General features: G+C 36.4%; 3 protein-coding genes across 6 annotated transcripts in view; 2 read left to right on the top strand and 1 right to left on the bottom strand.

Moving 5' to 3' along the window:
* Nucleotides 1-254: 254 nt before the first annotated feature.
* On the top strand, nucleotides 255-6,780 carry LOC149673886 (spermine oxidase-like). Of its 2 annotated transcripts, none has more exons than XM_089839647.1 (11): nucleotides 255-392; nucleotides 2,316-2,449; nucleotides 2,517-3,337; nucleotides 3,398-3,627; nucleotides 3,687-3,816; nucleotides 4,464-4,593; nucleotides 4,762-4,929; nucleotides 5,263-6,089; nucleotides 6,145-6,347; nucleotides 6,409-6,547; nucleotides 6,618-6,780. In XM_089839647.1, exons 1-11 carry the CDS (start codon nucleotides 373-375, stop codon nucleotides 6,756-6,758), a joined length of 2,943 nt encoding a protein of 980 aa, XP_089695773.1. In that variant the 5' UTR covers nucleotides 255-372; the 3' UTR covers nucleotides 6,759-6,780. The 2 variants fall into 2 exon arrangements, with proteins under 2 accessions (XP_089695773.1, XP_089695774.1); XM_089839648.1 differs by having other exon boundaries at nucleotides 287-392; nucleotides 2,316-2,407; nucleotides 2,477-3,337.
* Nucleotides 6,781-6,886: 106 nt separating this feature from the next.
* The window catches only part of LOC149673876 (protein SERAC1), a 164,211-nt gene continuing 146,921 nt past the window's right edge, over nucleotides 6,887-24,176 (top strand). The window contains exon 1 of one of the 3 annotated variants that reach the window (XM_089839651.1): nucleotides 6,887-6,987. The gene's annotated coding sequence lies outside the window, so the exon portion shown is untranslated. Of the gene's footprint in view, nucleotides 6,988-18,516; nucleotides 18,643-24,176 lie in introns of those variants that run through there. The other 2 variants (XM_089839649.1, XM_089839650.1) reach the window with 2 other exon arrangements.
* Nucleotides 9,658-18,419, bottom strand: HGTX (HGTX homeodomain transcription factor). Its single transcript, XM_089839662.1, has 3 exons — nucleotides 17,118-18,419; nucleotides 16,529-16,698; nucleotides 9,658-11,374 (listed from the first exon to the last, which is right to left on the bottom strand). The coding sequence occupies exons 1-3, from the start codon at nucleotides 17,695-17,697 to the stop codon at nucleotides 10,919-10,921; spliced, it is 1,206 nt and encodes a 401-aa protein (XP_089695788.1). The 5' UTR covers nucleotides 17,698-18,419; the 3' UTR covers nucleotides 9,658-10,918.

Below are 24,176 nucleotides of genomic sequence, written 5' to 3'. Positions count from 1 at the left end.
ATGTTACAGTTTTATCCAGGCTGGGAAATAGCACACTTCCTCTGGTCCAAAACCAGTTTATTAATTGCTTGGACTAGTTTTTTAATTCAAGAAGTGGGGGATACTGGTCCTCGGGACCAGTTTATTAATTGCAAATCTATTGGAGAGCAAAGGCTGGGACCAGTCCGAAGACCAGTAAATTATTTCAGACACTAGGGGGTCACTGGTCCAAAGGACTAGTTTAAAAAATATCCTTATTTCCCAGCCTGGTTTTATCCTCTGGAAAAAACTGTCTGCTCAAAAATACCGTTATTCGCGATCGCGAGAATTTGTGTCTTTCGGTCAGTTTTTGACAAATTTTATAGTCGGAATCGTAATTATTATTATTAAAATATGGGAGAAATTATAAAAGGGTAAGCAATTTTGCAATTAATACCTAGCTGGCATGTTTTTAATATGATTTAGATATGTTTTTTGAAGTTAATAATACGGAATCCTCTCCCATCCAATCGGCCATTTTGTTTATCCTAAGCCTTGGCTTCTTTCATGCATTGTTTACGTTTATAGTTTTGAATTTTCGAAAAAGCAAATTGTGAAATTATCAAAGCCTCTTCCTTATCCAATAAATTTAGTAAAATACGTGATAAGAGCCTCATTTCTTTATGAAAATGTTTATGTTAAGTCTGAAGAAAAAGATTACTTTCTTATTTAAGTTTTATATGACTTTGATCATTCTCCTTGACATCCACGAAGAGCAGCTAGTGTAGAAGTTTAACCAATATCTATTTCGCTAGTCTAAAATTCTAATAAATGACCATGAGTCGATTTAAGTTCGTAACATTTGACGTAACCCATACCCTGCTGCAATTCCGAGCATCTGTGGGGTCAGTTTATTCGGAAGCTGCCTCAATTTATGGATTAGGAAACAATTTAAATCGCGAGACTATGGATAAATCTTTCAAAAACCATTTCAAGTTATTATTGAAAGAACATCCAAACTTTGGAGCACATACGAGCATAAGCTCGGAAGAATGGTGGTCAATTATTGTGGAAAAGACATTACGCGAGTCTTTGACCAGTCAGAAACTATTAAGTCAAGATATTATAAAAAATATATCGAAACATCTCTTTCATCTTTACTCCCAAAAACAATGTTGGACCATTCTACCCGGTGTGACTGGTTTATTGACAAAGTTAAGGAAAAATAATGTAAAATTAGGTGTCATTTCAAACTTTGATGAAAGATTAGAGGATGTATTAATTGCTAACCGATTAAGACCATATTTTGATGTGGTTTTGGCTTCTTATTGCGTCAAAGTTGAAAAACCATCTAAAGAGATCTTTGATCTCGCTTTAGAGAGAGCTGAATGTCAAGATTTAAATCCTAAGGAAGCCTTACATATAGGTGATAATGTAGAATTAGATTATCATGGTGCCGAAAACGCGGGTTGGAATGCCCTTTTACTAGTTAACCCCAATGAAGAGTTAAAATTAATTGAAGAGAAACAATATGACATAGCCTATAGTGTGGTTGACATAGAAAGAAGAATTTTAACTGCTTAAATTAATTAAATAAAACTGGATCATTGCGGAATCTATTTTTAGAACGACTCTTATTTAGAAATGTATATTTTTATTAATGTTTGTGCCTCAGGGAAGTAAAATTACAAAATTACTAGTTTTCCAAGAAGAAAGAAACTTGCCCTATAAAATTGTGGTAATATTTCCTTGAAATCTAGGTATAAGAGAATCTTCAATCATAAATTATTAGGTTACAAGTTATCCATTAGAAAGGTCTTAAAAAATGAAGTCCATTAGTTTTAATATAATTTTAGTCATAACTGCTATCTTTTACGTTGTTTATACATTAAATATTATAAATTGTGCTGATAGCACTATCGAGTTACCCCCTCCATTAAATAAGAGTAAGTTTTCAGATTGGCGTTTATTTTTACTTAGTAGTAGATTAAATATATCAAATTCTAATAATATTTTTTCGTAAAAGCTTATTGTAGTAAACACGGCGAAGCTTTTACAAATTGTTACCACGAATGTGAGGAAAACTGTGTTAGAGTAGAACATTGTCGTTTACTTATGTTAATTCGACGGAGCCGTCGTCAATGTAAAATGGGTTGTATTTGCGCTCCTGGAATGCTTCGTATGAATTCGGGAAAATGTTTGCCTAAAGGACTTTTTTGCAACTTAGTCGGATAATACAATAATTAATTTCATTTCATTTATTAAATTATGTTGCTTCAACCAAAAATTATGTCAATTGTGTGAAATAAACTTGTAAAACGAAAGCTTTTTCTTTCTTTTTTTAACCATTATTGTAGACGGGTTGCTATAATTGGTGCCGGTATCGCTGGTCTCTCGGTAGCTTCGAATTTACATAAATTTGGGTGGAAAAATGTAAAGATTTTTGAAGGTAGAGATAGGATTGGTGGAAGAGTTTATTCAAAGCCTTACGGTAAATTAATGTAATTCGACGTTATAGTTAAGGATTTAGATTAATATCTTTACTGGCTAAAAAAAAGGTGATAAGTTGATTGAAATTGGGGCGCAATGGATACACGGTGAAGAAGGAAATGTTATTTACGATATTGCTTCGAAAAATGACCTTATCGAAGAAGATGTACCATGTTTTGTTGATGTCATGAAGTACAGCATGGCTTTAAACTTTACCGAGTCAAAACACCGAGAGATGTTTTTGAAAATGCACGATTACTATGAAAATATTGATAATAGTAAATCGGAATTTGAATCCACGGGACTGAGTATCTCCGATTATGTACGAAAACAATTATCCTCCTTGAAAAACGATCAAGACGCGGAGATCATGAAGCAAATATTCGATTGGATGTACCGTTTCGAATGCCATATATCTGGAACTAGTCATTTATTTCACATGTCCATTAACGATAACTATAAACACTGTGATGGAAATCCAACAGTCGAGTTTAAAGAAAACTATTCATCACTCTTAGAAAAAATAAAGGAGGATATACCATCTAATTGGATAGAATTAAACAGCAACGTAACGCTAATAGATTCCTCTCAGCCTGGTCGAATTAAACTAGTCATGGAAAATGGAAAAACTGTAGAAGCTGATCACGTTGTGATCACCTTACCTCTTGGGGTTCTGAAAACAAAGTCCTTTAGCTTGTTTAATCCATCTTTACCCAATGATAAACTTACGGCAATCAAGAAAATTGGTTATGGAACTGTTGACAAAATCTTCTTGCGTTTTGAAACGCAATTTTGGGATTCGGAATACCAAATATTTAATGTCTTTTGGAAGGATGGTAAAAATCATCGTGGCTTTTCAAACGACGAAGCATACTCGGATAATAACGAAGTAAAATACGCGAATTCCTTGAGATGGTTCTAGAGTTTTAATATTTGTACGTAACTTCAGTACTTCTGGACCAATTTTAACAACTCCATGGAGAGAGTGCCGTGGGAACGTTCAATAATTTATTTCACTTACGTTCGACACCAACCAAATTTATTATGCGCTTGGATTTCTGGAGAAGGAGCTGAAATTATGGAAAATTTATCGGAAGATGAAGTTTTAGATGGATGTTATTCCGTCTTACGTTATATTTTACCCGACAAAAATGTACCTAAACCCACAGAAATAATTCGGTAAACTTAAACTGCGAATAAATCCGAGATAGCGGAGTTTAATTAAGATATAATTGCAGTTCAGCGTGGTTCAGGGATCAATATAGTGTAGGGTCTTATTCGTACGATTCTATTTTATGCGAAAACCCACCAATTAAAAACAGAGGCGACTTGGCAGCTCCTATCATGTCCTATGACAAAAATGGCAAAGTACAATAAATTATTTTTTCCGAGGGGTCGGACGTTTGTCAAAATCCCGTACACTTCGTTTGAAATCTGTTTAAAATCTCTCTCGAAAATCTCGAAATCCCGAAATCTCACGTCAAAATTTGAAAATTTTAAAATCTCACGTCAAAATCTAGAAATCCCGAAATCCCTATTTTAAAATCTGAAAATCCCGAAATTTTCACCTAAAATCCCGAAATCTCACATTAAAATCTAGAAATCCCGAAATCTTAACGTAAAATCCCGAAATCTCATCCTAAAATATCAAAATCAGAAAATCTCCTCGAAATCTGAAAATCTCCTCAAAATCTAAAAATCTCCTTCAAAATCTAAAAATCTTGTTTCAAAGCCCGAAATCTCCTTCAAAATCTGAAAATCCTGAACAAAATCCCGAAATCTTCTTCGAAATCTGAAAATCGCGTTCAAAATCTGAAAATCTCCTTTAAAATCCCGAAATCTTAAAATCTTGGACTAGATTTCCAGATTTCTAAAATCTGAGTCAGAATCTCAAAATCTTTGTCAAAATCTTGAAATCTCAAAATCCCGTACACTAAAATGCCGAACGTCCGACCCCTCGTTTTTTTCTTATACCTTTGGGAGAAAAATTAAATTTAAACTGTATCTTATTTTAGGCCTACCCTGGTCTATTATTCGCTGGTGAAGCAACCCACGATCATTTCTTTTCGACAGTTCATGGAGCCTATGAAACCGGACTTCGAGAAGCTCTTAGATTAAAGGATTACGCTGAATCAGTAAAACTAGGCCGGTGTCATTTGTAAAATAAAAACACGCGAACAAAATTCAAAAACTTTAAACCCCAAAATTTAAATAGCGCAGCATAATATAATATAATATAACAAAATTTTTTAATTAAACATTTTTAATAAATCATCATACACGTACAATAAACTTTTTATACACTGTTTAAAGGTTGTATTTGTTCGAAATCCTCCATTTGTAACGTAAAAATTGGCATTATTGGGGCCGGAATAGCTGGTTTGGCTGCTTGCTACAAACTTAAAGAAATGGGGTTTGAAAATGTGACGGTTTTCGAAGGGAGTGATCGTATTGGTGGAAGAATTAAGACGGTTTCATATGGTAAAAGCATAAGTTTATAAGATATGTTCATTAAGTGTGTCACTCGTTAATGAGAGCTTGTCATGAAGTGACGTACGTGAAACGTCATAGATTCTTGTAAAGCGACGCGTAGTGAGGCCTTGTCAAAGGCTTAGTACAGACTAAAGAGGAGGATGGACTGCAAAACCGAGTGTAGTCAATTCTCACGTCGTTCTTGGACTAGCTCTCATTAAGCCTCTTACATTACGAAGTATGGGTAGTGACATACTTATGGAACATATCTTATAACTTATGGTAAAAGTTTTTATTAGATTAAATTAAATCCAATTGAACGGGTAATTATTAATATTCCAGGAGAGGGTGTTCTTGAAATTGGTGCACAGTGGGTGCATGGAGAAGAAGGAAATTTAGTTTACGAATTTGCTCAAAAAAATAACTTGCTCAGTGATCCCTGTAAAGACTATTCAGTCGAAGGAAAGGGTCATTTTATGACCAACAAATTTGGTGCTATCGATGAAAGCTTGGTTGATGAGGTCATAATAGCTTTGGATAATATCTCCGAAAATGTAGTCTCTTATTACCACAATTTAGAAGAAGTTAAGGGAATATCCTTAGGGAAAAAATTCAGAGAAATGTTCCTAGACTATTTAAACTCTTGCCTTAATGACTCTGATGAAGTTAAGCTAATTAAGGAAGGGATTTACAATTGGTACTGTCGCTTCTTAATCATAGATAATTGTTGCAATTCATTGGACGATTTATCAATAGCCGGTACTAACCAATGGATAGATTGTCCTGGTGTTCCATTAATTAATTTTAATCGTGGATTTAGTACCTTAGTTGAGTGTTTAGCCAACGAAATAGGGTTTGTTAAGTCCAACTTAGTTTTAAACAAAGGTGTTTCGTGTGTTGAATGGAGTGGAAGCTCGGGAAATGTCCAGTTAAGCTTTGAAGATGGCTCAAAAGAAGCTTTTGATCACGTTATTGTTACTTCATCCATTGGGTTTCTAAAGGAAAACTTGAATAGCTTTTTTAATCCCGCTTTACCAAAGACAAAAGAGAAAATTATTAGATCTATAGGATATGGAACTGTTAATAAATTATATCTAATTTTCAATGAGCCATTTTGGGACACACGTGATTTGGGGTTCCAATTAGTTTGGTTGCCAAATGAAACCCAGGTATAAATGATGTTGAATTTTTTTGTCACTTAAACTCCAATTTAAATCATTACAGTTTGAGTTCCCTTCTTGGGTTTATGGTATATCAGGATTTGATATAGTTCGAGGACAACCTAATGTTCTAGTTGGGTGGATTGGGGGAGAACAGGCTCGAGAGATTGAACTTGTTGATGATGAGGAGGTTATCAATGTTTGTACATCTCTATTGAGAGTTTTTAATGGTAGAAACGATATTCAAAAGCCAGTTTCTCTTGTGAGGTAGGCTAAATATGGTTTTACAGGTGTTTAGCTTGAATTTAACGATCTCTTGATGATGCAGATCAAAATGGTACTCTGATCCCTATATTAGAGGGTCATATTGCCATCGTTTGTTAGGATTTGAATTTTTTGACAATCCTATTGAAGAATTATGTCAGCCTCTTTATATTAAGAAGAGTTGTCATTGCAAAAATATGCTTGTATGTTTTCTAATAGTGTTATGATTTATTTTTTCATCAATGCACTGTGTGATGTATTTTAATGTTTTAGTGTCAAGAAATTCAGTTTCCCATTGTATTTTTTGCTGGAGAAGCGACTGATAAGCATTATTTCTCATCAGTACACGGTGCTATGGAATCGGGATACAGAGAAGCCAAAAAAATATTAAATTTGTATATAAAAAGCCAATAATAAATTATATTGTTGAAAACAAGGCTTAAGAAGTGTCAAATTTTCAAGTTTTGTGTCAGAACTGATTAGGGCTTCCTATTGGTCGCTTGCAGTTTACGTCAGCGAATTTCTGAATTTCCTAGAACATCATTGGCCGAGATGAATCACGTGACAGTCCCGGTTTTTTTACCGTCGGTCAGCGGCCGGGTATCGCCGGCTATTCATAAGATTGGATTACTACTATTTTTGGGTGAGCTAATACATTTTTTATAACCATAATCGATTTTTCGAGGTCAAAATGATAAGGATTGCTAAAAATTTCGAGTTTGCATCGATTATTTTAAAAAATATCAGTAATGCATGCTTTATGTTGCTAAGCCTAGGACCTAATTAAAATAATATTTTTCGCATAGTCATGACAGTATTGACCACTAGGTGACGCTTTACACTTAAGCCTAATTTAGGTTCGCAGTACGTCGTAGAGATGGCGCTAGGCTACCAATTGCTTCCCGCTATTTTGAAACTTTTTGGCGCCCTTAAATTGATTATGATTAGATAATATTTTTTCGACTTTTTATACGAAATATATAAAACATTTTTGGGGTAAATGACGTTATCCTTCGCGGGCCTTATGTCCCCTCATTTATTATTCCTAGATATTACGCCCAAAATTTGGATACTGTGGTGACAGCTTGCAGCATTTTTGTCTTTTCGGGGGAAGTTTAGGGGGCGAGGGAAGGGGGCTATCTTATCCTACGTAGTCAGCTTTTTTGTAGGAGATGCAAAGAGGGATTTCATGCTAAATAGCTCCTTGTTGATAGAGAAAATATTCTGACAACCGTATCCCATCATGCAAATGAGACTGAAGGGGGGGGGTTGCGAAACTGGAGTAGAAAGAAGGGGGGGGGGGGCTAAATCTTTATCAGGCGCATTAATGCGGACAGATTTACCTCGTAATATAGCTTAAATTGTCTTCCCCTCATAATAGCTGTATTTTTAGCTTAAGCTTCCTAAAGAAATTGAGGGGGATTCTTGAATAATAATACAGGGAAAATAGTCTAACCAAATTATTTCTCGAATAATCGATTAGGATATACCAAAATTATGCGTCGTCCAATGATCTTACGCCATTTTTTTACGCCAATAAAACTACACTCCACAAGGGACTAAATTGCTAGGATACTTTTTAACTTTTTATCCATCGTTAGTGTTAAAGCCAGAAGCCCATAACTTAAAGTTAACTTCTAGAACCGTTTTTAAACTACATCACTTAATTTCGAATCTTACGTTTCAGAGGAGTAAATCACGTATTAAAATCGTATAAGACTGAAGTTAATTTTCAATTGATTTGTGGATTTGGGTGACTCCCTCACTGATTTCACGCGCATTGCGCTGTCATTGTTTTCGCGTAATTTCCACCATAGATATTTTCCCATATATCACGAAATTCCTGCGGTTTCGTGAGATTTAAATATATCCGTGAAATTTCCTGCGATTTCACGGTGATTCCCTCCTTTTAAACTCTCGCGAGATTTTTCCCTGACATTGATTTCACGGGATTCACCCTGTCCCTAAAACGATATTGTACATTCCTTATTTATAAGGGCATTTTTCTGCCCACGCGTGATTTACTCCTAACGTTTACTTCAAATCATTAACTTCTAGTCCACTCCAAACTAGTCTCCTTTTTACTTCCAAATTTTATTAAAAAAAAATTCTTAAGATTTGACAAACGTATAATGTCTGGAATAGGATGTTTTTAATGTAAAATCTCAGATTTGCATCCACTCGAGCCTGGATTGCAATTTTGTTAAGCTTTGTTAAAGCTAAACGACAAGATAGCTGGGATTTGGCGTGAAAATGGTCTATATAAAAAAAGGGGATAGGAATAAAATTGAATATGAAAAAGACGCCGGCTGCGTTTTTCCTCCAAAAATTCGACTGGAAAAAGCTTAAAAATGGGGAAAAAGAGAGAGAGAGAGAGGTTTTTGTTTTAGCATAGAAAGGGGAATCTAAAAAGGACGGGCATAGATTTGAATCTTTTTTTCTTTCCCCTTCAATTTTTACCCAAATATCTGTAGATGGGGAAAATGGTAATTTCGAACAGTTTTCCAACGAAATCTCTTATTCCGTTAGCTTTTTTGCCATTTCTTTCTTATGCCATTTGAAATTCGGAAATTTCGAGACAAATATTCCACTCTTTCGGGTCCTTTTTGATAAATATTGAAACTTTTTATAGACGTATTAGGAATTAGACTAAAGTGTATTACAGTGTGGAGGAGATCAGCACCTAACCCTTATTTTGCACTAAAATCGCAATCAAGTACACCCTCCCAGTTTCATAAGAGTCCGTAATTTAGTGTATATAGTTTATAGGCTAGGAGAATTCATACCATTTACACGAGGAGGCCAGGCTTCAGGTGTTATACAATTAGGCCTAACAAGCCAGGTCTCTTTGTGTAAATGGTATGAATCCTTCTACAGGATAAGTCAGGGATATGGAAAATAGGGGAATAAGTCAGGGATTTAAAATAATTTCCTAAAAAGTCAGGGATATGTCAGGGATTTCGTTTGGTATGTCAAACCATGTTTCGAGCAATGCTAAATATGAGCCAAGTGTGAAAAGTGGGCTCTGGTAAATACCTTAAAATGGTCAGGGATATTGCAAAAATTTGATCAGGGATGACCTGGAAAAGTCAGGGATTTTCAATGTAAAAATTTCGTACGAACCCTGTTCTAGTCTGTAAACTATGTAAACCTATATCTTCCGTCGTAGCTATGGCAATTTTCCCTATAAATTAAGTGTCGATTTGATCACGTCTTTCGTTCCAATAAATTTTTAGAGAAATGGCGAGGTTACTATTTAGGCTTAAGTAAATTAGACGAAATTAGGCGTTTTTTTATAGAAAAATTGAAGACGTTTTAGTAATTTAAATTCAGGTTTATTTGGCAATACGGTAATATGAGGGGGAGAAATGTATTTGTTTTCTACATATAGCTTTTAGGGTTGTTTATTTATTTCTTTTTATTTAATTTAATTTTATCTTTTTTTTTGTTTTTTTTTTTCGTTTCATTTTGAGTTTTAAATTGTACCTTAATTTATATATATTTACATTTGTTTTTTGGCAAAAAAATTATTTGCAGTCAGGAGGAATTTCGGGACACAGATTTATCATATCAATATGGCCGAACATGTTTTTATTTTTATTTTTTTTTTTATTTAGTTGTGTAGATTTTTCATGTTTGTTTTTTTGGTCACAAAATTTTAGAACCAAATCGTTTATTTTCTTTCTGAAATTTGGTTGATGTTGTTATAATAGTTATTTTAGGAACCTGACCGACGTGTTGCGTTTTAGCAAAGAAAGATTAAAAATTAAAATAGTAAACTAATTAGCTTTTTTTTTCGGTGATATTGCACTTAGCTCGAAAGTTTTTAACTGCAAAATTAATTAAAATAAGGGAAAATGATTTTAACTTAATCGTGAAAAGAAAAAAAATATTCCTTTTCACAGCTTGCCTTTAATTAGTTTAATTTTAAATTAAATTAACCCTAACCCCCGACAATTAACTATTTTTTTTTTTTTACAAAATTTCAATAAATTAAGCGTGGAAAGAAAGTTAATTGGTAAACAAAATCGCGTATAGTTTTTTTTAGCTGATTTTGGTTTGGACAATTTCTTTTTATTTATATAATAATATATATTCTTTTAATTAAGTAATTTTTTTTTTGGTATTATAGTTAGTTGGGGGCGCGTATCATACCCAACTGAAGTTTATTTTGAATATTGCACACACTTTGAAGATGTATAGTTGGCACACTCGTTTTAGTTGCTTATAATTAGCCGATTTTTAATAATTTTTCTTTAAAACTTTTTTTAATTTTGGGAAGAACAGCTTTTTTATCAATTTTTTTGAGCATCATAATTGGGGATTATGTTTTTCGTGAAATTTAGTTTATATCCCTCCGTTCAATGTTGAATTACTTAAATTTAATTAATTAGGGGGTTTTTAGCTATTAACTTTAACCCCTGAAATGTTCTCTGATTTAACGACAAAATCTGGATTGATAGACACGATACCACCACGTATCGTAAGTATATAAATAGATCCCTATAAGTAGCGCGCGTATGTGGAAGGGTTGTTTATAATAGATAGAAGAACACTACACGACACCACGTGACCTAATTTGACCCGTGTAAATCGAGTGAATCGTCTTGATGCGCGTGATGATGCGCGGCGGCCGCGTGTTGCAAAAGAACCGCGTGTTGTTGTTGTTGTATGTGCTGGTGAACTAAATGTTGAAGTCCCAACGCTTCCTCGGGTCTTAATTTTTTACAATGGGCGTCCCCGTTTCTAGGGTCGTGACCTCTGATAGGGTCTTCGTCGATTTCATCCCCAGAGTTGTCCTCGTCAGGGCTATGTATCCCCCCACCCCCGTGATGCGAACCCCCCGACACGTGGTGATTATTGTCCGAATGGTGATGGTGATGATGGTTGTGCGAACTTGACCCTCCACTACCGTGGTGACTTCCGTGATGGCGTAATTGGTCGGCTTCCGAATCGTGTTTCTTTTTAGCCGTTGCCATTTCGGCCGCGTGTTTTTTTCTCCATTTTGTGCGCCGATTTTGAAACCAAACCTATCATGAAATAATTAACGTTAATTAGTTACTATAAGTCATTTATAGGCATTAGATAGTAAAATTGGTAGCAATGTGGAAATCACTCGTGAAAAAAATCGTGATTTTACATTTAGCTTAATTCTGATTCCTTCACTTTGTAGCGTTATAGTTCTGGTTCTATATGAGATGCAGGGTGTTTAACGTTATAGTTCTTGTTCTATATGAGATTCAGGGTGTTTAACGTTATAGTTCTTGTTCTATATGAGATTCAGGGTGTTTAACGTTATAGTTCTTGTTCTATATGAGATACAGGGTGTTTAACGTTATAGTACTGGTTCTATATGCAGGGCTGATACTAAGTCACTTTTTTCAAATTCGGTTACTAAAAGTCACTTTTCCAAAAATTAGTTACTATTTGTTACTTTTTTTTTGAATTTTTGATTATTTCGGTGTTATTTATCTTCTTGACCACAACGTTAAACGTAAAATATTTGTCTTATGACGGTTTAAACGCAAAAACTCTCAGATTGGACTCCTCACCCAATCTGGAGTATCCCTAATTATAAATTAAACTCTCAGATTGGACTCTTCACCCAATCTGGAGTATCCCTAATTATAAAATTTAACTCTCAGATTGGACTCCTCACCCAATCTGGAGTATCCCTAATTATAAAATTAATTAAACTCTCAGATTGGACTCCTCACCCAATCTGGAGTATCCCTAATTATAATATTAATTAAACTCTCAGATTGGACTCCTCACCCAATCTGGAGTATCCCTGATTATAAAATTTAACTCTCAGATTGGACTCTTCACCCAATCTGGAGTATCCCTAATTATAAAATTTAACTCTCAGATTGGACTCCTCACCCAATCTGGAGTATCCCTAATTATAAAATTAATTAAACTCTCAGATTGGACTCCTCACCCAATCTGGAGTATCCCTAATTATAATATTAATTAAACTCTCAGATTGGACTCCTCACCCAATCTGGAGTATCCCTGATTATAAAATTGAACTCTCAGATTGGACTCTTCACCCAATCTGGAGTATCCCTAATTATAAAATTTAACTCTCAGATTGGACTCCTCACCCAATCTGGAGTATCCCTAATTATAAAATTAATTAAACTCTCAGATTGGACTCCTCACCCAATCTGGAGTATCCCTAATTATAATATTAATTAAACTCTCAGATTGGACTCCTCACCCAATCTGGAGTATCCCTGATTATAAAATTAATTAAATATATTTGTCTTATGACGGTTTAAACGCAAAAGTAGCGAGATCACAATTGATCAAAGCCCATAATCGTGGAGCTCGCTTCACTCGCTCAGCAAATGTTTGACTTATTATTTAAAATTAATCCAATTCAAATGTATGTTTTGTTTTTGATTTAAAACGACATCAATTACTTTGCATTCTGAGCTGTGCTCCAAAATAGTTTAATTGAATTTAGCCTCAGACCTTTTCTGAGGTGACCTTTCCTTTGACTGGAAATATCTAAGCCTATATATTGGGCGTAATTACGACACCGACCTTAAAAATATCTTTTAAATCGGTCATCTCTGAATTTCTGAAAACATTTCATTTCAAGTGGCCCTTTTTTATAGCTTAATTTGCTCCTATTTAGTCACTTTTTGCTTACTATTTCTAAATTAATTAGTCACTTATTCAACTAAAATTGAGCGTATGAGTGAGTATCACAGGGTTCGTACGGAACCTGGATAACCTGGAAAACCTGGATAAGTCAGGGATATGAAAATTAGGGGGAAAAGTCAGGGATAAGTCAGGGATTTAAAACATTTTCCTAAAAAGTCAGGGATATGTCAGGGATTTCGTTTGGTATATCAAACCATGCTTCGAGCAATGCTAAATATGAGACAGGTGTGATGAAGTGGGCTCTGGTAAACACCTTGAAAAGGTCAGGGATATTAGCAACATTTGGTCAGGGATAACCTGGAAAAGTCAGGGATTTTCAATGTAAAAATTTCGTACGAACTCTGTATAATCAGCCCTGTATATGAGATACAGGGTGTTTAACGTTATGTAGTTCTGGTTCTATATCAGATACAGGGTGTTTAACGTTATATTTCTGGTTCTATTTGAGATACAGCGTGTTATTATCATTACATGATAACTCTACTTCTCTTCTAACTAATACTTAATGGGTTTACAACAATCAGGACTTGTGTAATTAAGCAAAATAGCCTCGATAAAATCTTCGAAATTTACCCAAAAAAAAAATAAAACTTTAGATTCTCCATGCCTTTTATACAGAAAAATTTGGGGAATATTTTTCACTTAACATAATTAATTTATTTCACCAGTAATTTTTTTCTTGACTATACCGGAGTTAACTTTCTTAGTATTAAGTATAAATCTTATTTAAACTCATACCCCCACCCGGTAAAAATAAAAACGAAATCAAAATAAGTCATAAGTACCTTTATGACAACATTACGATAAAACGTGATAAAATGAAAAACCCACAAAATCAGCAGCACCAAGCAACGCGGCTTGAGTTATCAGTTAATCCCATGCAATATCAGTAAAGACTAAAAACATACTAATCTATCTTTAATAATTTACGAACTTTTAGATAAAATCTAGAAAATCTTAAACTAACATTGTAGGAATCTGAAATGACTGCTATATTTTGCCCTTTTAATTTTGAACTACTTACTGATTGGGGTCCCCCCCCCCCTTCCTTATCAGAAAGAAACCTTACACGATTATCGTATCGAATGACTCTTTTTCCCGCCATTTCTTTCTGGGTGCCATGGTATTGGTGTCCCATTGCGAGACTCGGGGGGGGGGAGGGGGAAATGTCTGTAGTGGTATATAACGTAGCAGCTGCCCTCAGACAGCTTGGCGCCCTCGGTTAAGGTGGAAAGCCCTTTGCCTTAACATCGGGAAACCGCGATGGGTGCCGGGGGGGGTGAAATTCTATATATGATTCTCCTTTTACTACGCTAAGCCTTGGAGTTATTAAAAAGGGAGGTGCTAATGTTGTGTGTAATAGTGATAATGTTATCTGTTGTTAAGAATGAAGAATTCTTACGTCCTTTTCTCATTTCCGATATTTTTACAGGGTTTGTACAAACCTGCATGATGAATTTGGGAAATTTTAGGGAAATAAATTGTTGACTAAACATTCAGGGAAATAAATGGTTGGCTAAACATTCAGGGAAAACTCAGCGAAATAAATTGTTGACTTAACTCTCAGGGAAATAAATTTTGACTAAACGTTCAGGGAAAACTCAGGGGAATAAATAGTTGTCTAAACTCTCAGGGAAAACTCAGGAAAATAAATTGGTGACTAAACATTCTAGGAGAACTCGGAGAAATTTATAATTTTAGGTGAAATTCAGGGAAATTTATGAGGCTTGAGTAAGTTTGCTCTGAAAGGAGTTGCCATGGACAACTAAATAACCAATCCCCTATATTATTACTCTTAAAAAACTACTCCCGCAATTACTAGTTACCTGGAAATATTTGGGAAGAAAACTCTGGAAATGTTAGGGAAATCGGTTTTCTAAAGGTTGTATGAACCTTGTCTATAATAGCTTATAGCTAAGACATCTCAGTATATTTCTTTTTTCCAAAACTAAATACTCCTTAAATTAATCACTCCAAGTCGAGATTTTCCATGTCGTATGATTTTTATCACCCTTGTTAGCCCTACCCTTACTGCCCTAGCTTGTACCTGTCTGACACACCCATTTCCTATAGTATAGAATCAACCTTAGAAGACGTCATCTTTAACATAGATAAAGCAGGTTGATTTACACTTTCTAATGTTGTATTTGATTTTATTATGTACAGAGTGTTTCTGAAACAAACGTCTGTCCAAAATTAAGGGGTATATTTCTTTGAGGCGATTTCGAGTTGAAAAAGGTCCATGAAATTTTGGCCTATAAAGGACAGCGTTTTCAAGTTATCTTTGTCCAAATTGTTTTATAGACGACCCCTTAAAAATTAAGAAACTGAAAGATAGTGTTAATTTAATTTAGTTAAGGGGTCGTCCGTAAAACACAATAAACATAACTTGTAAGCGGTGGCACTTGTTTTCAAAATGGAGATAGACGTTACGTTTTCTACTCGAAATCGCCCAATTATTAACATCCCCCTTAGTACCTGACAGCCGTGTCATAAACACCCTGTATATATTTTCATATTTATTCGAATGTCTCTCTCGTTTAATTAAACGAGATATTGCGAGCTCGGGAAATTACTTTTCATATTTGGTCGTGAATATTCCATTTTTGGCGGGTAAATTTTGTTGTTGTTATTGTGGTTTCGCCTTGTTTAACACGATTATAAATTTGATTATAAATTTTAAGTTGTCGAGCTGGGCCATTTAAAAATGAAATGAGCTATTTACTTTTATGACTTATAATGATTACAGAGTTCATTTACGAACGTGCACTGGAAAATAGAGTAGACCTTTTAAATAACGTACGGGAAAATTGGTTTTGAGCAAATAGTTCAGGGAAAATCACGGAACAATTATTATTATTAGTAGTAGGAAGAAAGTTCTAGAGAAGAATATATTCATGAAAATTGATGTTCGTCGGTAATATGATTTTATACGTTTACTGCATTAAAAACTAAAAGCTCCTTTAATCTACACCTAGAAATTTATCACAAAAGGATGTTTCTTTAAAACCTAGTTGGAAATTTCTGAGAAATTGATTTAGGAAATTTGGTATGTACGAACCCTATACAGGGTGTTTCTGATTAGTCTGGCATGAATTAAGGGGGATGTTCTTTGGGAAAACATTTTTGAGTCGAAGCAAATTCTTTGACATCTTGCCATCCGGACCACTGTTTTCGAATTATTATTTGAATGTTTTACGGATGACCCCCTTAAATTACATAAGAAACTGGAAGGCTACGCTAATTTAATTTAATTAAGGGGTCATCCCTAAAAAAATCAAATCATAACTCGAAAACAGTGGCCCGGATGGCAAAATGGAGATAGAAGTTACATTTTCTACTCAAAATCGTGCCTTTATTTATGGCAGACTTATCAGAAACACCCTGTATTTTCCGTATTCATACCTTATTAAGAAAACAATGCCGCGAGGAATTGGGGGAATTTTATATTCGCATTCTTTTGATAACGTTATTGATATTTATAGAATAATTTTAAGAATTAAGTTTACCTTTACTTGACTTTCGGTCATTCCTAGGGCGTAGGCTAGTTTAGCTCTTTCGGGTCCAGCCAGGTATTTGGTCTGTTCGAAGGTTTTCTCCAAAACGTATATTTGGTGACCGGAAAACGTTGGCCTCGTATGCTTTTTCTTTCCGTCCTTATCCAGGCAATTTTGGGCAGCTATAAGAAAATTCCCTTTAAATTTAAAGAGTAGTGCGAAGATATTGTAGTAGATTCAAAGTAAAATATGATTCTTTATGCAAAATGAGGGATATCTTAGACTTATGAACGCCTTATTTAAGATATTGTTATTTAGTGACAAACTTTTGGGATGATTTTTCCTCGTGATAAGATTGAAACATAACGTGAAATTCTCCACCAAAGGTTTCTCGAGAATGTTATAGTTATGTTTTAGTCTTTAAATATGACGGGCGTTTAATCATCACAAAAGCGTAACACGGTAATGGTTAAGTAACTTATTTTTATCACGGGGGCTCAAATAATTTTAAGTAAATATTTTTGGAGGCCTTTTAAATGTTAAACTGTATCTCTTAATAAATTACTTGGGGATAAATTTGAAGTGAAATAAAGTAACTTACCGGCAGCGGAAGCTAATCGCTCCCTCCAAAGGGCCTGATTTTGTACAACTCCTGGCCAATATAAATGCGGTCTTCCTTGTAAGTCCGAAAGTCCCGCTAGTTTATGAAGTCCACCGTTTGAAGGATTAAAGTACATTCCCGCCGCGGCGGCGGCCGAAACGCCGGCCAGTCCGGCAAACCTGGGTAAAGCGGCGCTCAAGGAACCCAGCGCCGAAGCAGCCGCGGCCGAAGTCCCGCTAGCCACGGTGACCGGCCGGCTCAAAATATCGTTAATTCCGTGCGGAGTACCCGAAGACGCGCACGTAAAAGCGGCCATGGCCGATGCCGCGCTGTTCTTAAGATTAGCCGCTGCCGATGTACCGTTATGCGCCGAAGCTGAATTTCCACCACCGGCGTAAGACGCCGCGACGCTCGCCGGAGAACCGTTCTTAATGTCCGTCATGGAATGAAGAGCCGCCAAAGGCGGACTTCCCAATAAAAAGGCGTTTTGACGGGTAGCTTCCATGTTCATATTTAACATTGATAACATGGAACTGGCGCTCGTTGCCGGTGCCGAACAGGAAGCGCTGAATTCTAACATAGTTGACGCCGCGTTATCATCACAGGGTCATATAAGGTCATCACCAGTAACCGAATCGCGAAAATTAGACAAAAACATCGTTATTTCAGTTTTCTCATAGCGCGGAACGGAACGGTTTAACACTTTTCCCGGTAGACTCGAGGAACTCTGGATTGTTATTAACGGTATTTAAAGATACGAGGAATTGGGCCCCCGACGTAGTACTTAGTACCACGCGATTGGAAGATCAAGTAGTCAATGAGTAAAGTGAGGACGGGCTTCCTTCCTTCTCCTTATGGAATAGACGCGGCGGCGATGACTTTTCTCGGATTGTTTGTCTTGCCAGCGTGGTGAAGTGGCTGGCGCGCGCGGGATCATATGACTGACTCTTAACGGGGACCCCTTAACGACACTATAGGGGCACCAAAAACCGCTTTAAAGGAATAAGCTTTGATACCGCGTCCAAAACTATCGAGGAAAAATAAGGAATAGGCTAGTAAGCCCGCGCTATCCAACTTTTGGACAAAACGGTTCGGTCATCTTTAAGAGGAGGGGGATGGAAATGGAGCCTTTTTTGATGACACCCCCCCTTTTTTAACTATATATACCCGATCTTTATTCCAGAGTACTAGTCTAATATTCTCGCCAGGCGTCGCTCCACGCGCTTATTTCCCTTCCGGAAGGTTTTAAGGAGTGTTACGAAGGGTAAGGATGGCGGGAGAAGAAGAAGAAGTCTTTAGAAAACGCGCGCGAGATCTTCCACGTGTGACGTTTTTGGCGGGAGATTCTCTCTCTCTCTCTCTAGTCTCTATTCACGCGCTCTTCTCTTAGCTTCCGTCGGAGGAAGGTGGATCCTAACTTTCCAAGCTAGAATCTCTCGGAAAAGGGGAATCCGAATGGGAGGAGCTTAGAAAAGCACTCTCGGAATAAAGGCCATCGTTTCATTGGACGAAGCCGTGTCGTTACGTAAGACATATTTGTGGCGGGGAGGGTTAGGAATGGATCGAATAACGTTCGTATTATTTGCCTTCTTTTTTATTCTTTTCCGAATCCTAGGAGGAGAAGGAGAAGAGGGTTTTTAGGCTTAGCTATTTTCTATTCTTTTTCGCGCCACATATTCCATCCTTTTGCCCCTGGCGCGTTCTTTTTCCCGCATGGCACTCCTCTAGGAGAGAGATGGCTAGGTTCTTGATTATTAAAAGGCCGACCGACGTCGCTTTGTCGTTGCGGTTTTTTAACGTTTTTTGATTGGATAGTTTTAATGGTAATCTCGTGGAGAAGACCGTGGCGGCGGCTAGTACCGGCTAATTATACGACCCCCCCCTCGCCCTCCTCCGCTTTCTTTAAACCCCACTACTCTCTCTTTCAATTTTTGGGATGATGGTAACTTAATATTTTTGATGATGGAGTTAGGTTCTCGAGTCGCTAGTCGTTTAGAATTTGCGGAGAAATCATTATTTTTATTTATTTATTTAATTTGTTTGGAATTGATTTTATTTTATTATTATTTTTATTTTTGTATAAAGAAGCTTTATTTATTTAGTCGTTAAAAATATACAGGGTGTTTTTGAAAGGTATATCAGAATTTAAGGGGATGTTCTTTGGGTGTGCCACAGTTTTCGAGTTAAGATTGGATATAGTATTTTACGAATGGCCCCTTATATTTAATTAAGAAACTGATTTAGGCAATGATTTCTAATTTAATTAAGGGGTCATCCCTAAAACACTTGAGTCATATAGTTCGAAAACAGTGACCCTGAATGGCAAAATATCTCATAGCTCATTTTCAAATTGAAATCATTCAAATTAATTAAGAACGCAAGCTGCTGATAGACCTTTTTTTCAGAAACTCTTTGTATAATCAAAATCCAGATTAATATTTCGAAAAAATCTTTTTATTATTTAATCCATGATGGGATTAGAAACCATTCATATTTTTGTCAGATTCATTTTGCTCCCCAATTCTATTCCATTGAATTCAGTATAGCTCCAAATCCGTAATAAAAGTCAACGAAAATAGGATAACTGGCTTTTAAAGCCCGCCAGGCATTTATAAGGGTGTGAATTATTCTCGATTAGTTTATAGTCAACTAAATCCTAACAGAACAGAATTACTTTCCGGAGAAGGGAGGGAATTAGGAAGGGGTGGGGGGGGTTCTAAACGTTTAGCTTAAAGCGTATTATCCATTATATGTTTCCCCCGATTTCCAAACGCCAAAAGTCGCCAACTGAATAGGTAAGGGACTAGTATTGAGGAGAAAGGAAAGAAAAAATTACAAGGGACCGTTCGTTAAAGTTGTCATTTTGTAATATATTTATTAAGGAATGAGATTTTCTTCAGCGTAAATTCTTTATGTAGCATCCCCCTAAACGTTTAGGTTTGTGTGTCGCTGATGGAAAAATTGGTTGACGTATAAATGTACATCACTTGGTTCTTGTTTGTTAGAAGCGTTTTTGATCCCAAATTAGATACAGGGTGTTTTTGATAAGTCTGCATCCATAAATTAAAGGGGATTTTCTTTGGTTGCACGATTTTGAGTCTGAAATGTAACTTCTACAGGGTTGCCACAGTACCTGGAAAAGTCAGGGAATTTTAAGAGTTTCGGCAAAGTCATGGAATTTGATTTTATTGGGTAAAATTTCTGGGGATGAAAGTTTCTCCTCATCCTCTCTTAACACAGAAAAATCTAGAGTAATCCTTAAAAATGTCTAGAATTGTTTTTGTAAAGTAAATGCCTTTAAAAAAATCTCTCTATAGTTAAAATGTTTCTTAATCGTTTTGGTGCAACAAATACATTGGAAAACTTACTGTAGAGAGTTTATTTAGTTATAAGCACTTAAAACGTGCTGTAAACATTAACGCTTTCGGCCTAAAAAGGTCAGGGAAAATCGCAGAAAACGTCAGGGAATTTTGTTCTGAAAACTCCGTGGCAACCCTGTTTATCTCCATTTTGATTGCCCTAAGGGACACTGTTTTCAAGTTAAGATTGGATTTAGTATTTTACGGATGACCCTTTAAATTTAATAAAGAAACTGATTAAGACAATGATTTCTAATTTAATTAAGGGGTCATCCCTAAAACACTTAAACAAATCATAACTTGAAAACAGTGTCCCTTGAGGGAATCAAAATGGAGATATAAGTTACATTTTTGACTCAAAATCGTCCACCCAAAGAAAATCCCCCTTAATTTATGAATGTGCAGACTTATCAGATACACCCTGTATACTGTATATAGGAGTCAATCCTACATCCCCTCTAGATTATTATTATAAAAGATATCCCCCTTCCCATGGGCCCCCTAGCTGTTCAATAAAAGGGCCCCCATATTAGAAGGTATAATACCGGGCGCGGGTCCGGACCCCCATACCCTGCTACTATTATTATTATTATACACCTCGTGCGAACCTACGTCCTTTTGAACGTCAATATATCCTAATATCGGTGTGAGATCCCTTCCGTGGAATCAACAGTTAGAGCCTCTAGTTGCTATCACGATTGATAGACCGCGGTTGGTTGGGTTGGGTTTGCTTGTGCGTGGCCACCGCCATGCAGTTCAATCGCTTTCAATCCCTGTCTTTACCTACGCGGGACCACTCGGGTTCGAATCCCCATCTTCCCCCCCCCCCACGTCCCTCTGAATAATATACGAGCGGTGAAAAGGTGTGAACAGCCAACGGGGCAAAAGGGATACAAATAGTTCCGCGGAAGAATGAATAGAAATCGGAAGGAAAAAATATTCACAGCGGAAGATGGATTCCTTTCCAGTTTTTTTTATTTATTTTTTTTTTATTTTTCAAAACGAGGATTCAATTCACTCTTTACAATGTACCGTAATTTTTACGTTGCGTATCTTTTCGCCAGCCTTCCTCTTTATTGAATTTTACAACTGATATTGATAATAGATTATTTTAAAATTTAGTTATTCCGATGAATTTATTCACCTTATACGTTTCAAGTACAGGCTTCGCTATAAGATGACTTGATATCTTATCACCGCGGGTTTTAAACGTATTGTAAATTGAAGTTGGGATATTAGAGGTCCGGGACCCCTCTAAACCACAGCGGGTCCTTCTGTTGGCGCTTCATTTTTTATCTGTGGTGGGAAATTTAGCAAGGTATATAGTTCAACTAACTAATAGAACCAAACTGTATGAATGGGAACCAAAACGAAACTGGCGTAAAATTGACCCCATGGTTTTTTTTATTTCAATGTGTATAAGCTGCATGGGCCCCCGTATCTATTAAATACAGTACAACTTTTAAGGGTACAGCTCCTTTTAAAGGGATATATTTATATTGATAAACTTATGTATGATACAAAATGTCTAGAGTGAGATTGAGATGTAAATACAGTACCAGTTTTGGCGCGAAATGATCGTTAGAAAAAGGCGCCAATTGCGAAAAAAAAAACGCGCCAAATTTGTCAGAAATCTACAAACAAATTTTATGCGCGCGAGAAAAAGTAGTCCATAACGCGGTTTGGTTTGTAAGTAGGAAATGCAATTTTTTTTTAAGAGCGAAACCGCGAATTTTGACTCTTTTTGAGAGGGTCCATCGAAAAAGAACATAAGTTTTTCCATCCAGCGATAGGGGCTACCCTTAAAGGACTTCGCTGCATGCTATAGGGGATGGAGAATCAAAAAGCCAAGGCGAATATAATGTAATATAACGCTTTTAAAAGCTGGTAAAGGCCTATAAAATAAAATGGCTAACAAGAGAATCAACTCCATTGGCGAAATTTTATGAAAAGAGCGGGGCGCAAGGCAAGTCACACACTGGAATCGTCTATAATAGAAACTCATCGCGTGAAATTTTTCCTAGCTCCTCTCCCAAAAAATGTGCATGCATGGTGTGGTTGTATATTTGCGGGCTTCCCATTCATTGACCACCTGGACCCCGCTCGCGCGATTCTATTAGGACCTAAGCGTCGAGGAAGCCAGCTAGAGACCAAGCTACCAAGGATATTTTTATATCAAAAGATACCCTCCTCTCCCCGTCCGAAATTAAACGGGGGTTCACTATATATTTTCAACGCTTAGAGGTCTATCTATTAGGCGCTAGTCTACCGTATCTTTTTTTTTTTTTTTTCACTCCCTAAGGCCCTTTTCATAACTCAACTGCTACAAATCTGGTCCCCAAAGCGTGAAAACCTCTTCTCTGACTTTTAACCTAATTTTCAATTGGGTTTATACACGTCTACCTATATAAATGCATTTCCATTAATGCTAGAGGAGAAGCGATAATACAGGGGCGGGGATGCCTTCTTGGGTTATTTTCCTAGCGCCAAGAAGCGCCGCTAGAGGCAGTGCCAGTTGGCTATATGGCTTAATTACGCCTTGTAGTGAACTCGGGCTCTTCATGGCGCTATGGAATTAAACACGTAAGACTACGGTCTCCTGGCCCATGGCCTTCTTGGGTTATTTTCCTCACGCCAAGAAGCGCCGCTAGAGGCAGTACCAGTTGGCTATGGCCTAATTCCGCCTTGTAGTGAACTCGGGCTCTTCCTGGCGCTATGGAATTAAACACGTAAGACTATACGGTCTCCTGGCCCATGGTCTTACCTTCTTGGGTTATTTTCTTCGCGGATAGAAGCGCCGCTAGAGGCAGTGCCTTCCGCCTTGTAGTGAACTCGGGTTCCTCTTGGTGTCATGGAATTAACCACCTAAGACTACGGTCTCCTGGCCCCGTGGTGTTTGCTTCTCTACAAGTAATTAATGGAAGAATGGGATTGGTCTATTTATGAAATTCTTGCAAGGAGAAAATGTAAAATACTGGGTTTTACAGTAGCATGGAGAACAGTTACTTGCGAAGACCTAAAATTATCAGGCAAATTGCTTTAGAGTATCCCTTTTCCATATGTTTAAACTAAGTTATTTATCATCGTGATTAGATTAAATATACCAGTTCCGATTTTCAATAATTACTGTTTAAAAAGATTAACTCTGGGAAATTAATTAATGGGAAATAAGTGGTTTGTACTGTTTTTGGCCCTCGTATACAGGGTGTTCCTAGAGTGGTAGGACCGACCGACATACAGTGGGCGATTTTAAATTGAAAATGTTATTTCTATGACCTTTTTTGCCACAATGACCACCGTTTACAAGTTACGAACGTTGAGAGTGTTTTACGGAAGACCCTTAAAATAAAGTACGAATCAAAAGACTGATGCTAATTTAATTAAGGGGTCATCCGTAAAATACTATTGCTCTAATCATAACTTTGAAACGGTGTTCTTTATAAGGGACAAAATGTCATAGAAGTTACATTTTCGGCTCGAAATTGATTAACTGTACTTTGGTCCTCTTTTTGTAACACCCTGTATATTCTAAATATAGTGACAGAAGGGATTTTTTATTTTTGGTTTTTCTTTTTCCATATTTCCTGGAAAACAATTAATTCGGGTTAAAGCTTTGCAAACAATTGCTCTCGCAATACACCTCTTTATAATAAATAATTGGTACCTTTTTAATTATGGCCGCACTGATAAGGGTTATGTT

The sequence above is a fragment of the Phalangium opilio genome, unplaced genomic scaffold (genome assembly GCF_054372755.1).
Source record: "Phalangium opilio isolate 3A_F unplaced genomic scaffold, DU_Popi_V2 ptg000048l_1, whole genome shotgun sequence".
In the NCBI taxonomy this organism is placed as follows: domain Eukaryota; kingdom Metazoa; phylum Arthropoda; class Arachnida; order Opiliones; family Phalangiidae; genus Phalangium; species Phalangium opilio.
Note: the sequence above shows the minus strand (reverse complement) of the source record. Positions and strands in the feature narration are given on the sequence as shown.

What these genes read in the sequence shown, in the direction of transcription:
- LOC149673886 (XM_089839647.1), top strand. Translation starts at nt 373, where the DNA reads ATGGGAGAAATTATAAAAGG. An exon ending in CCTATGACAAAAATGGCAAA is followed by an intron (nt 3,817 to 4,463) that starts GTACAATAAATT and finishes ATCTTATTTTAG; the next exon opens with GCCTACCCTGGTCTATTATT. An exon ending in GTCATTGCAAAAATATGCTT is followed by an intron (nt 6,548 to 6,617) that starts GTATGTTTTCTA and finishes TTAATGTTTTAG; the next exon opens with TGTCAAGAAATTCAGTTTCC.
- HGTX (XM_089839662.1), bottom strand. Translation starts at nt 17,697, where the DNA reads ATGTTAGAATTCAGCGCTTCCTGTTCGGCACCGGCAACGAGCGCCAGT. An exon ending in GCGATTAGCTTCCGCTGCCG is followed by an intron (nt 16,699 to 17,117) that starts GTAAGTTACTTT and finishes ATTTTCTTATAG; the next exon opens with CTGCCCAAAATTGCCTGGAT. An exon ending in TGACCGAAAGTCAAGTAAAG is followed by an intron (nt 11,375 to 16,528) that starts GTAAACTTAATT and finishes ATTTCATGATAG; the next exon opens with GTTTGGTTTCAAAATCGGCG.